General features: G+C 48.5%; 5 protein-coding genes and 1 non-coding gene across 6 annotated transcripts; 2 read left to right on the forward strand and 4 right to left on the reverse strand.

Moving 5' to 3' along the window:
- Positions 1–310: 310 nt before the first annotated feature.
- Positions 311–2362, reverse strand: DFJ58DRAFT_346441 (uncharacterized protein). Its single transcript, XM_041379964.1, has 4 exons — positions 2339–2362; positions 1891–2233; positions 1138–1809; positions 311–1084 (listed from the first exon to the last, which is right to left on the reverse strand). Exons 2-4 carry the CDS (start codon positions 2113–2115, stop codon positions 323–325), a joined length of 1659 nt encoding a protein of 552 aa, XP_041244523.1. The 5' UTR covers positions 2116–2233; positions 2339–2362; the 3' UTR covers positions 311–322.
- A 410-nt stretch (positions 2363–2772) lies between these two features.
- On the reverse strand, positions 2773–3995 carry DFJ58DRAFT_785252 (flavoprotein-like protein). The gene is made up of 5 exons (XM_041390023.1): positions 3723–3995; positions 3613–3670; positions 3402–3555; positions 3128–3341; positions 2773–3074 (listed from the first exon to the last, which is right to left on the reverse strand). Exons 1-5 carry the CDS (start codon positions 3778–3780, stop codon positions 2947–2949), a joined length of 612 nt encoding a protein of 203 aa, XP_041244524.1. The 5' UTR covers positions 3781–3995; the 3' UTR covers positions 2773–2946.
- A 1098-nt stretch (positions 3996–5093) lies between these two features.
- On the reverse strand, positions 5094–6814 carry DFJ58DRAFT_745373 (acid protease). The gene is made up of 5 exons (XM_041387384.1): positions 6353–6814; positions 6201–6298; positions 5671–6148; positions 5353–5623; positions 5094–5293 (listed from the first exon to the last, which is right to left on the reverse strand). Exons 1-5 carry the CDS (start codon positions 6630–6632, stop codon positions 5209–5211), a joined length of 1212 nt encoding a protein of 403 aa, XP_041244525.1. The 5' UTR covers positions 6633–6814; the 3' UTR covers positions 5094–5208.
- A 212-nt stretch (positions 6815–7026) lies between these two features.
- Positions 7027–9856, forward strand: DFJ58DRAFT_659702 (uncharacterized protein; the record flags this gene model as incomplete). Its single annotated transcript, XM_041382102.1, has 10 exons — positions 7027–7084; positions 7137–7267; positions 7314–7471; positions 7516–7598; positions 7646–8219; positions 8272–8366; positions 8426–8634; positions 8684–8803; positions 8846–9652; positions 9704–9856. 10 exons carry the CDS (start codon positions 7027–7029, stop codon positions 9854–9856), a joined length of 2388 nt encoding a protein of 795 aa, XP_041244526.1.
- A 388-nt stretch (positions 9857–10244) lies between these two features.
- DFJ58DRAFT_346505 (glycosyltransferase family 69 protein) lies at positions 10245–12191 on the reverse strand. The gene is made up of 4 exons (XM_041379965.1): positions 11836–12191; positions 11148–11786; positions 10401–11090; positions 10245–10353 (listed from the first exon to the last, which is right to left on the reverse strand). Exons 1-4 carry the CDS (start codon positions 12129–12131, stop codon positions 10281–10283), a joined length of 1698 nt encoding a protein of 565 aa, XP_041244527.1. The 5' UTR covers positions 12132–12191; the 3' UTR covers positions 10245–10280.
- Positions 12192–12234: 43 nt separating this feature from the next.
- On the forward strand, positions 12235–12320 carry DFJ58DRAFT_t88. Its single transcript has one exon. It is a non-coding gene; the product is annotated as a tRNA-Tyr (tRNA).
- The last annotated feature ends 291 nt before the right edge of the window (positions 12321–12611 follow it).

Consider the following 12611-nt stretch of genomic DNA (forward strand, 5'->3'; position numbering starts at 1 on the left):
CGAGTCCGTGTCGCCGCCCTCGAATCATCCAAGACTCCACTTACATATTCCTACTAGTCTAGTTCAGCCTGGGTACCGCCAATCAGGTAATTTCTTTTAGGACCCGCGAGTCGACAACTTCAATGGCTCACCAGGTCTTACTTGCTACCACGACGCACCTTTGACTTCGAACGAAACAAACGATTCGTTCATGGATTGTCAATTTCGTTTGTCGAGCTGCATTCGCGACAACAAACTAATTCATATACTACGATATAACTCAACATATCTGAAGGCGCTCAAATTGGCTAATAATTGAATACCTGATAACATATTCTGCTCTCTAAACGTTAATGACCTCGAGCCTTCTGATATTCCCATCATTAATAGAATCCACGTTGTTGAGCATATAAATAGTGTCCTTATCGAGCCATATGTCCTCCAAGTCAATAGCTTCCATCTTCCTGTCCGAAACGACCTCGACGTAAGGGAGCGATGTCGTCAAGCTCCGTCGGTACAGTCCATAATACTCGGTGGCGTCTATCGTGGATGGCTCTTTGACCACTCGTCCTAGACCCCGCCTGTTCGTCACAGCTAATGGACTGAAGTCCATCATATGCAATATATACTCCTTAGGACATTCCGGGAAGCGCATGTGCGTGCCAACTGGGAATGCCTGCAAGACTCGATTCCCGCTGACGTGAATTTTGGATTCACATGGGTGCTGGAAAATACGAGTATTTGACGGGCCCCAGTCATCCCATGGTATTGGCGTTACTACTGTCATTCCATCAAGGTCGAAGAAAATCCTGGTGGATATGATGTAGACTCGGTTTGCATCCGTTGTAATGCATAGAAGCCGGTGTTTAGGGTCCGAGGTGTGCATCGATTTTTTGTTCTGCGTTTGCGGCCGTTCAACATCATCCATCGGAAGGAGACACTGTTTGACCAGCCATCGCTCAGGCGACTGGAAGCACGCCAGTATTTGTGGCTTCTGAGATATATCCCCGATTGAATAGATCTTTAAATCGATGGCGACAACCAATAGTCTATTACTTCCGAGGAAACAAAAATCGCCAAGTCGCGTTGTGTCGCTGAGGATGCTCTAATTTGAAAATTAGCCTTCCAGTCTTTCGATTATTTCTGACCAAGGCTCACATTGGAAGTCGTCGAGTGTTGCCAGTCCCAAATCTGCAGCTGCCACATCTCCGAAGCCCAGGCATCGACACGTGAAACGAGCAAGGAGCGTCGCAAAGCGATATGCCTCCCGAAACCTTTAAGCTCCGTCCGCGTTGTTGCAAACCTGGTTTCGTCGTATCCGGGTGGCCCCAACAAGATCAGTTTCGGCCCAGCAGCTTGGGGGTGAACACTATCACCATCCAGGGCTCTGAGGTCAATATAGGCCGTCTCGTCGTGAACAAAATACACGACAGCGATCAAATTTTGTGTTGGGTCCATGAACACACCATCAGAGTAGCGCACTGGACACAACGTTCCCGGAGACCATTCGCGCGCGAATGTTTGTTGTGAGCGCTTTGGTACTATTGGAATGATCCAGGCCAGGTCTGTATTTTTGTCCCACAAGGAGAAATGTCCATCAATGACGGCTTTCCTTTCATCGCACATTTCTGTTGGAAAGGAGATCGTTTTGAAAGAGTGCAAGTCAAACTTAAACCATGCGTGGGCTCTGTCCCTCAAGAGTCGTAGACGTTCGGAAATCGCAGTGTGGTTGTCCGTATTTGGAACACGAAGCAGTTGCTGGCCACTGAGTTCAACGATGTACTGAAGCTCCGAGGAGGACATGTACGTCCAGCGAAGGGCCTTACATACCTACAAGAGGATTATTATCAGTATAAATACAATCATAACATGATGCAGCATGATCATAAGTTGTAAGTCGGTGGCACTCACAGATGCACAACGAAGAAGATCTCGGCAACGAAGGAAGCTCAGAACGTAAGATCGTAATTCTTCAGGAAGAGACAGAAACCCTGCTTTCTTAACAAGGTGAGCTGTGTGACTAGTGTTCTTGACTATCGGAGAGGTATAAGCCATTGGAAAGAAGTTTGAGCTACCGAGTGGACTCTGTAACTTCAAGTTGAAATGCCCCCCGATGGACAATGCAAGGGCCTCCATTGGTCCGCGGACTCCGCAGTAACAGCACGGTTCCAGCCGGCCGTTTTACATAACCACCGCTACTAGGGACCATGAATATTGACAATGGATGAAAGAGGAACACCGAAGTAACCGTGCACTAAATATCCTTTGATTAGTAGTCCTGCAACGTGACCGCGGCATAATTAATATTCCCCCTCCCAAACACGGTAGAATTCAGGAATGTCAAGGAAGGTCAACTTACAGTGCTAGAGTTGCTGGTCCCTTGCTACTGATCCTGTCGAGCGTTGTTGAAGTATTGACTATTGCTGACATGGAACCTCGCTGATCGCAATAGACTTGTAGGAATCATTAACTTGAAGGAACCTGGTTGTATTAATGTGCTCTCGTCGGTTGACCTAAGGAACGACTTGCATTGACTTCGTCCCATCATCTGAATGGTATTGGGCAGATGCTGGATTGAATGTTGGGGTAGGAGCCGCAGGATAGCACCATCATGTCACGGTGTGCCGTGGTTAACAGTATAAAATTTAAATAACACGAAGTTGTGCTTTGACACGTGACCGTGATTCCCCCAGCATTGCCAGGCCACTAGTGCGGCGTGCGCTAACATAGACTACTTTGGGATGTCGATGCACTGCTGCAACTACCGGTAACTTTGGGAGGCTTCGCACATGATTAAACATCGCCCCAGTGTGCATATCAGGATGCATGTACGCCCACAGGGATATAAAAATTTGATTTAAGCGAGCAAACATCCTTCACATCTAATTTTGTTTTTTTTTGTTTTTCACGCACGTATCTATTATGAGGTCTCTGTAAGTATCGTAAATGTGATTATGTATGGCCTTTCTAGAATTTGTACTTTGAAACGATGTCCCAGAAGCCCTTGCCTTGGATGGTAGCGAGTTCTAGTTCAAGGGCTGAAGGCTGGCGTGACCCATCGGGTCCAGCGAAGGTGCCAGCACCCCAAGGGGAACCTGAGTAGTAAAATAAGCAACCCTCAAATATGGACGTGAGGGAGTAAACATACCACCGCGAACTTCGCTGATGTTAGTGAGTTGTGCGAATGTGTTTTTATAACCCATAGGGACGTAGATAATCCCGTGGTGGGTAAGAGTGGAGAGGGAGTTGATGATGGTAGACTCCTGTCCTCCGCCTGGTGTGCCTGTAGAAACGAAAACACCCGCGAATTTGCCAGCCAAAGCTCCACTGGCCCATAATCCACCGGTTCCGTCCCAGAAAGCCTGTGAGTATGAGAAATATAATTAGAATTGTTCGACAGATTTGACAGGTCAGAGACATACTTTCCACTGAGCGGGAAAATTGCCATAGCGCGTAGGAATGCCGAAGATAAAGGCGTCAAAGTCGGCAAGTTCGCTTGGGGTGATGATGGGATAACTTGGCTTTGCGGGAGCATACATCTTTGCGAGGACTTCCGCGGGCAGTGTTTCAGCAATCCTGAATAATCAAGTGAGTGAGGTAATTGCACAGATGGGCACACGATTAAACGCATACTGGTAAATGGTGGCTCCACCGCCAGCGGACTCAATACCACTCTTGACAGACTCGGCCACTGATGAAGGTCTCATATTAGGAGGACACCGTTCTGTATGCTTGGTACTCACTCTTGGTGATATGACCGTACATCGAGTAAATGATGATTGCGACTTTGGGAGATGACATGTTGAAAAAGTTCTAAAGCTAGTAGTTGACAAGGAGAGGAAAGGATGATTCGGATAATGTGTCGATGAGAGGCTGACCTGGTATTTGTACTGAAATTTCAGTGCTTTGTCCCATGGGGGCCGCCTGCTCACCAATCCATCCGTATCGCGAAAGATCGCGCTATGATCGCAAATTTTAGTTACACTTACAGTAATATGTTACAGCATGCTCTGCCATCCCTTACAAAGCTCAAGAACTTTCGTCTCTATTTGGAACTATAACAATTCTCATTTCAAGAGTGCTGAGCAACAACGGTGAGCAATGCAAACTCGGCCATCAAGGAACTGGCGTACGTGCGAATTGTTACTTGATTGTTACAAATCTCGAGAACTTTCGCCTCTATTTGGAACCATCATCCACCCGAATGTCATCACTCTGACTCTGAGACTCTGAATTCGCAAGGCGACATGTCTCCCGAAACCTTTGAGCTCCGCACTCATTGTTGCATCCCAGTTTTCGTCGTATCCGGCCAGTCCCGACAGCATCAGCTTGGAGATGAACGGCCAGGGTTCTAAGGTCAATATTGACCGCCTCATCAACAATACACACGATGGCGATCAGGTTTGGGGCTGGGTCCATGAACACACCACCAGAGTAGCGTATTGGAATCAATGTTTCTGGAGACCCTGCAGTCACGCTCGAATGTCTGTTGCTGTTCGGGGCTTTGGTACTATTGGAATCATGAATGGTCCTGGCTGAATGTGTCTTTTTGTCACATACCTACTATGAGTGACGGCCGTCTTCTCAGCGCTCTTTCTGGAAAGGGGTCCATTTTGAAAGGGTGTAAGTCAATCTTATGTAAACCACTGTCGTGGGCTCTGTCCCTCGGCCTCGCTTCAAGAGACAGTTGTAGACGCTCGGAAATCGCAGTGTGATCGTCCGTGTTTGGAACAAGGAACAATTGTTGGCCACCGTGACTGAGTTTCACGATGTACTGAAGCTCGGAGGAGAACATGTACGGCGTCTGGCTAAGGGCCTCACATACCTGCAAAAGGATTATTGTCAGTATAAAAGACTACTCTGACATATTGCGACACGATCATAGAGTGTGACTCACAAATCAGTCCAACGAATAATATCTCGGCAAGGAAGAAAGCTCAGAATGTACAACCGGAGTTCTTCAGGAAGAGACAGGGCCCTGCTTTGAGCTTTGTTCCATGTCCCGTTTCACTAGTAGTTTCGACCAGGCAATTAGTAGTCTCCTGTAGTCAGACTTTGATAGAATGAAGATAATTGTTCCTTCTGTTTCAAGCCAAACGACGGTATTTCTTATGTCATGTTGAAATGGGGGTTGTATTCACATTGCGTTACAGAGTATGCGTGGAATAATACCTCGAGCGGATCCAGCCCGCAGTCTTGTAGATTCAATTGTGCAATATATACTTACACTCAGTTCGAAGTCGACTCAGTATACGCCGTCGTGGCGAATCCAACCCGCTTGTTCGTGGTATCAAAGATGCTGTAGAAACGTTCGCTAAGAGCACAAACACCACAATTAGTTGTGCAATGATTCGAAACAATACGATCACTTACAGGAATGTGTACCCGCTGACGAAACCGAAGGTTTCGCTGCCAATATCCGCAACAATAAGGTAAATGTTATCACTGTTGCCGCTGGTGTCACCGATGACACTATTCATTGAGCGAGGCCAGATTTGCGCGTTAGGAGTGAGTGTGAACGCAGTCCCTCTGATGGTAAATATGAGGGGTTTCAGGCGGCTGTATTGGTCTGAAGTAATCTTGAGCAGCCCCGTGGTCTCATCCAAGGTAGCACCAGTGGCAGTTTTATAAGCATCGAAGGCATCTGGTATGGATTCAGTATTTGCTTGGGCGCATATGATGTGAGTTTACCCGTCGCAATTAGAATGAGTACAGTGGCAGTGTCGACAATTCCTGCCGCCGAAGACAAGATGGTTGAATTGCCGTAAGTGATAGACTGGTCGATTCCCCAGTAATTACGAGCGGGCGAGGCAGTTGTAATGGGGGCATATGTGATGTCACTTGTCATCAAAGAGCTATTCCAACCACCAAAAGTGAGTGTGCCAGTCGAATCCTCTTCCGATACAGGAACCAAGTAAACACCAAGGATCTCAGAGTGTATGGACTTTTGGCTGAGGAGGTTGTCCATGATGGTGGGAACTGTGTCCGTGTTAGACACCGTGCCCTTTGTCAAGCTCACGGGACCAATACCAAGGACGCCGTCGACACCGCGAAAGCCCTGGTATGTGTCTGCCACCCCGATCGATTGGTTGCTGATGCTCAATGAGTTCAGCGTGATAGTGTCTAGGTACTCTTTCCCAGAGAAATTGCCGGATCCGTAGGAGACAGCCTTGGAGTGAGGTATGAGCATCAAATGATAGTATAAAGGAGTAGGTACATACGACTGTGTTTCCAGTGTCAGTACTGGTCCTGGTAATGGTATAATACTGGTCTGCTCCAATCCATGTATTACCACTAGCAGTATCCACAAGAAGTCCATCTGGCATGGTGAACTCATAAATGACGGTTATAGGTCTTTACTCGAATGACGCACAGTGCTTCATTGGATTACCGATACCCACCTGTACAGTGTAACCTATGGGTGCGACGTTGGTGATGGATGCATTTGCATACTGCTTGCCGATTTTCGCAGCCTGATGCAGCGATTGAGCGCGTGCTCTATCGCTTGCGACGATATTGGTCACACCAGCTGCTTTGAATTTAGCGGCAAGGCTAACAGCGGTTGTGTGGGTGTTCAAGGGAATAGAAAAAACTGGGGATCCGACGACGAGCAGGAACGACAGGACGATTTTCAGGCTAGTCAGTGGCAACATGGCTTCAACTGGAGGAAGAAGGAACGGTGATTACTTATAAACGGTCAGACATCCCCGCATTTTATGCTATATGAAAGGGAACCGAAGAAGGGAATTCAGCTTGGCGTGACTATAGGTATCCATATGATGGTCGTCTTCAGAAGTTCAATGTAATATTTGTTTGAACAATTATTGAACTTCCGTCACGGTTAAACTTCTGGAAACGAAACCGTGGAGTCTGGACCAACAGTCAATGGTCACGTGGCCGTGTCACATGCCATTTATTATTGGGCGCGTTTTGCCGCTGCGCGACTGCTCTCTCTCATATACCTCGACTAGCTTCTGGAGTGCTGGTTCATGCCAGCATTCCATCATTCTAATAATCCTACACTCTCACTGTTTTTAACAGACTATCATGTGGCTCATCACCGGTCCATTCGATAGCGTCGAACAGGGGGATGCGACAACTACCAGTCAGTCTCTATCACTGTTCTTTCTTCTCCTTGATACTCACCATGATCACAGAGACGAAACTGCTCAAGCCTGGGAAAAACTACGGGCTAGGTCGCAAAGAACAACCGTTGGTAGTGAACAACAAAAAGATTTCTCGTGATGCTTGCGAATTCAGAGTGGGCCCATATACGCCGGATAACATGGTACGAACCAAATTTCAATGCAAAGTCCATCTCACTAGTCCTCTAGGCCGATCCATTATACGTTCCCACACTTGAACTAGCTAATAACAAGCTCAAGAGCCTCATGGTAAAGCGACAGAAAGGGGACGTGACCTGCAATCCGTCAGCCTCTATTACTCTGGAGGATGGAGACCACATTACGGTCGTTGCTGGTATTGTAGTGGAGTAGGTGACCCGAAATCTATGAGATAGAATCTAACACTGTCCAGAGTACGATGGCGACGAATAGCATGTTTTGTCCCTCCAGTCAGAGGCATGCCCTTGTTTTCTTCTGAAGACTGCGCTTCAATTGGTTCGTGTCATCCCCGATTCAACTGGGCTTGTTGACATCGCACCCAGGTATTAGCACGCTTGCTTCGGCGCATGAGCTTCTCACCCATCACATCGCACCAAAGTACGAAGTGACAACCCCAGTCATGACCTCTTTGCTCTGCGCCGCTCAACTTGTCAAGCCCGAATGGTTGCAAGAACTTGTGCGACTTGGCAGTACTCTTGCAGAAGACGATTCTTTTGGTTTGACTGCCCTCGAAAAGTCTTTTGTCCCACCCATTGAGAGCAAGTACCGTCCCGCATTTGGACCTGCCCTCCCTCCTGCGCTCAAGAGTTTCAAACATTGGGAGCCAAATGAAGAGAGGTTGAACTTACTGAGGGGCTTCCGCTTCGTTCTTCCCGCAGAGAATGGGGAAGTTGATGCAGAGCTGAGGGACCTGGTCGTAAGGGGTGGCGCAGAATATGAAGGATTCAATCTGAAGGCGGGGCTCGCGAAGTGGAGGCAGGTGATTGCTAAGGGAAAGAGGAAAGTCGAAGAGCTGAGAGGGGCAGGGAAGGGGATGGTCGTGCTGGCGAAAGATAGTGTAATACAGAGGGCTGTTGATGACGAGAAGTGGAAAGAAATGGTTGCAGATGCTGCAAGGTCGGTGACATGAATCACCTGAAAATGCTTCGCTGATAAATATACTCAATAGCCTGAGCGTGTATGTCGTTCAACTGGAGACAGTTCTTGAGGCTGTTGTTCACGTGGACGCGTCTCGCATCGCATCCTCCGGAAGCGGTTCACAAGGTTCTTTCATCATAATTTTCTTCAATTCTATTATACTAAGGTCGTCTCCATAAATACAGAATCATCAAGCCACTCTTCCTCTTTGCCTTCCTTTGTTCCCAATACGCATCCCGACGAGCCATCTTTCCCGGATGGCGCAGACAAAGAAATCTCTATGGATAAAAACCAACGCGCTGTCTCCCCCGGGAGCAGAAGACACGATTCTGCTATGCGCTCGCCCGAGCCTCCCGTTATTCCCGAGTCTCCGCCTGCCAAGCCGAAGCGAAAGGTACGTACCAAGCCTGCATGCAGGTAGGGACTTCACTGAGAAACCACAGCTGGTGCGACGAGTGCCTTTGCCAACTGAGACAAGCGAAGGATCTTTGATGAACTTCAATAAACCAGAGTCAGATGTCGACAAAGCTAAATCTGAATCTACGCAAGCACCTGTATGTCTGGTCTATTCTTCATCGACATAATCTCCTGATTTGATCATTTAGAAACCACCGTCGGGCAGTCGCCCGCGCTTGAAACGCCGCTTAGGATTGCCTGGAATGCCAGGAGTTCCGCCTCCCGAGATCAACATACCTGTTGTTACCATCGACGTCGACGAAGTTGAGGAAGAACCTCCGCACAAGAAGTTCAAGGCCTTATTTGAGGCGACAGACCCAAACAAAATGATTCTTGAGGGCTCGCAGGCTTTTGACGCAGGCTATGACAATGTGGTAGGCACCCAAAATGAGAGCGTTACACAGACAGTGCGGTCGCCTGCCTTTGCACCGCCAAAGCGATTACCGGTTGTAGCAGAGGAAGAAGAGAGCATGAGCGGGCCTTCACAGCGGGCCAAGTCTGTTGCATTTGAGGTGCCGCACCCGGTGCAAGAGGATGGAGGACAAATGCCAGCCACCCAAACTAGGACAAAATCAAAGGCACCTCTGTCCCGCCAGCCATCGGAACAATGCCGGACGATAGCAAAGTCCAAGAAAGCCACTGACGGCGACAAGCACGTTGTCGACAAGGATGAGGCCTTCCTCACTGCTGTTGCTTCGAAGAAGCGCGGGAAGAAGACCGAGGATGAATTTGACCGCGAGTTAAATAAGTTACGGATAGCGAAACCGGATCTGCAGCGCGAAGAACAGCAGTGGACGGATATGGGGGACTTTGACCTCCCAAACATCAGAGGGAACTTCATGGTCATTGTGGATCTGGAGGTGTACAATCACTCGGACCGCTATCGCGAGGCTGTTAGGAATGACACTCGCGACTCTGCTAATATGAACGTACCGAATTTCAAGAAATTTAAGAAGGTAAGCATCAGGTGTATTGGTGCCGTGGAGGATCTTGTTGACGCAGGGTAGAAAATAAATGGACCCCGTCGTCCACCGGTCGACCTCGTGCTTGCAGAGGAGAATGACTACGGCATGGGCGCAGGTGGGTGCTTCAGTTGCTCCTTCGAAGGAGCGAGCTCATCGTTTCGCAGGTTACTGGAAAGACACAAAAGACTACACTAAGGACTCGCAGGTGACCGAAAATGGGACTCAGCGAAGCAAAGGCAAGCGCCGTGCGCTGGGGATCGACTCTGACGAGGAGGACACCCAGTCACAAACCCTTGAAACCATCAAAAAACCCGTTCGCAAGCCAGCACGTACAAAGGAGACAAAGAAATTGTTTTTGAACTCCGATGATGACGACGGCAAAGACGATGCAGGCTTTGGGTCTTCCGAGGAACAATTGCCAGTGCCTTCTACGCCTGCTGCCCGTGCTCGGGCCAGTAAGCGAAGGCGTGTCGTTGCTGATGATGATTCTGATGATGGTGTCGCTTTCAAGGGCTTCAGCAAGAAGAGAAGAACAAGGTAGTTCGTAGTTCCACTATATCATCCAGACTGCCCGCAGGAGAGACCAGATACATAATATATATAAATCGAGCAGTTGGTTCTATCGTAATTGGTCATGAATAGCAAATCCAAGCAAGCGCTGGGTTTTGGCTGCCTTTCTCCCTCCGGTTTGCCTGCAGCAGTGTTAAAAGAATGACAAATAAAGGAACGGAGTATGTACCTTTGTTCCTGACACACGAAGCTCTCCGGGGCACCATCCCAGTCCTCTAATACATATTTGGTGGCATTGATTTGAGCTTCGTCATCATCACCAGTACCGAAAAGATCGAGCGCAAGCTGGGTATGACTCACACCAGCATATGTCGTTACACAGCGGGGGTTCACCAGGATGCGTGCGGGAGTGTATGCAGAATTGGGCACAGACAAGGGCGCTGCAGGGAACACATCAATAGGTACATCTGAGTCCGGCATGGCATCATAATCAGAGCCAGCATTCACGTCTGCGTCCGGTTCCTCGTCAGGGACTTGCCTGCGTGAGAGCGGCTGGACTTCAGACGTAGGTACGACCTCGTCCTCGTGGAAGTCACTCAGCGCATTGCTGATCCACAGGTCTCTGCAGAACCAGGCCTGGCTGCTGTCCAGACATGGTGCATCGGCTACGCGTGTGGGTACGCTGTCCGACGAGGAGGACGCGTTGTGAAAATCGGTACCGCAGCGGTATTTGAGCCCTTTGTAGTAGGATTGAGCTGGATCGACGATGTGGGTGCCTGATTCACAGCAGAAGACTTGGAAGGGAAGGTGTTGTATGTATCGGGCAGCGCCGCTCTCATCTCGAGGAGGGACTGCGTCTGGTTTCGCTGAGGATGTGGATTGCCTGAATTGGTCGCCGTGAATGTCTCGTGTCCGCCACCTCAAAAAAGTGTTACATGTGGCTCAAATTATGAAGGAAAAAATATGGATAACCGACCTGTCAGAAAATATGAACTGCCCATTGGATTCTGCCCAGTCCATCCCACATACCATGGCAGCCTCGTTCGCAACGCTAACACGCAATGTCTCGAGGATGTCATTTGGACATGTGAATCCCTTCAACCAAATGACCCGATGAAATTCAATTTCGCGCTTCTGGTAGAGCTCAAGAAGAGGCTCTAATGCGAGGTTGCGCATGTAGGCTTCTTCCAGGGGATAATAGGCTGCAGTTGCGTCTTCTGTCATCCCAGGTACACGTCGAATTCGGAAGGAGACACCCAAAAGGGTCAGAACGGCTTCACAGAGGTCGGTAAGAGTGGCCGTGGAATCTGTAGAGTCATAGTCCAACATAGACACAAAGACATTGGAAGTGCCCAGTCGCTTAACAAGTTGGACGATGACAGACAGTTGATCGACCAGGAAATGATCGGCTGAATGAATTGCCATTGCTACGAAATAAAGTCGGTCATCATTGGCGAGGTCATCATAGGCATCTTCGTCAACGTTCTTGTTTTGTCCGAACGGGCGAGCTAGTGTCGGACAATACGCAGCCACCCAGCCATTAAGAGATAGCAAGCTCTCGACAGCAGTCAAAACGTTCTGAAGATCTGCGTGAGCGGTGTCCTTTCCCGTTATTCTAGTCGGGCGTCGCGTCAGATATCACGGGGACTTGGAGGACAACTCACAATGGTGTCTGAAACCGATTCCAATAATCAGTGACCCCGTTGGCTATGACATCGTCAAGGATATCCTTCCCGACATCTCTCCCCGCCCTCCCTTGCAAGAATTTGTACTTTCGGACATTTAGAATCTTGTTTACACCCGTAACGCGCTCAAAGACGTTGTAGGATTGGAAGACTGATGGCTCCAATGAGGATGAAGAGTGGGGGCTAAGTACGAGTTTTGCACCCAAGATGAGAGCCAAAGCAATAAACACCTTCGTCAGAATTCGAAGGTGACGCCTTGGAATGAAGGCCATCATAGGGTCCAATATTCAAATTTCAGACCTCAGACCACGTCTGAGGATACTTGTCTATCGCCGCTGTGTAATTGGTGAAGATAGAAATGATTTTATTGATAGTCATCCGACCTTAGCTCAGTTGGAAGAGCGCGAGACTGTAATTGGATAAATGTCATCTTGAGGTCGCCTGTTCGAGCCAGGCAGGTCGGATTCTTTTTCTTGGCAGACGATTATTAATATCCAGTAAAACATACCTGGTACGCGAACACATCCTCTTTTTCTTACTGCTGCGGCTTTTCTGATATTCTGATTTCCTGACACTGGCATAGTATATTTCTTGCATCCTTTGATTTATGTTACAGTTCTTGCCGAGCTTCTAGTGAAGCCAGCAGTTTCAGATGGTTTGGTCTTCGGTAACTCTGGGCCTCTGGCCATGACAGATAATGAGGCTTGGTGGACTCAGGTGGGTGACCTTTTGAAAACCGCCGAAACACTGACACA

This window comes from Suillus subalutaceus (assembly GCF_016647625.1).
Source record: "Suillus subalutaceus strain FC151 chromosome Unknown DFJ58scaffold_45, whole genome shotgun sequence".
NCBI classification, from domain to species: domain Eukaryota; kingdom Fungi; phylum Basidiomycota; class Agaricomycetes; order Boletales; family Suillaceae; genus Suillus; species Suillus subalutaceus.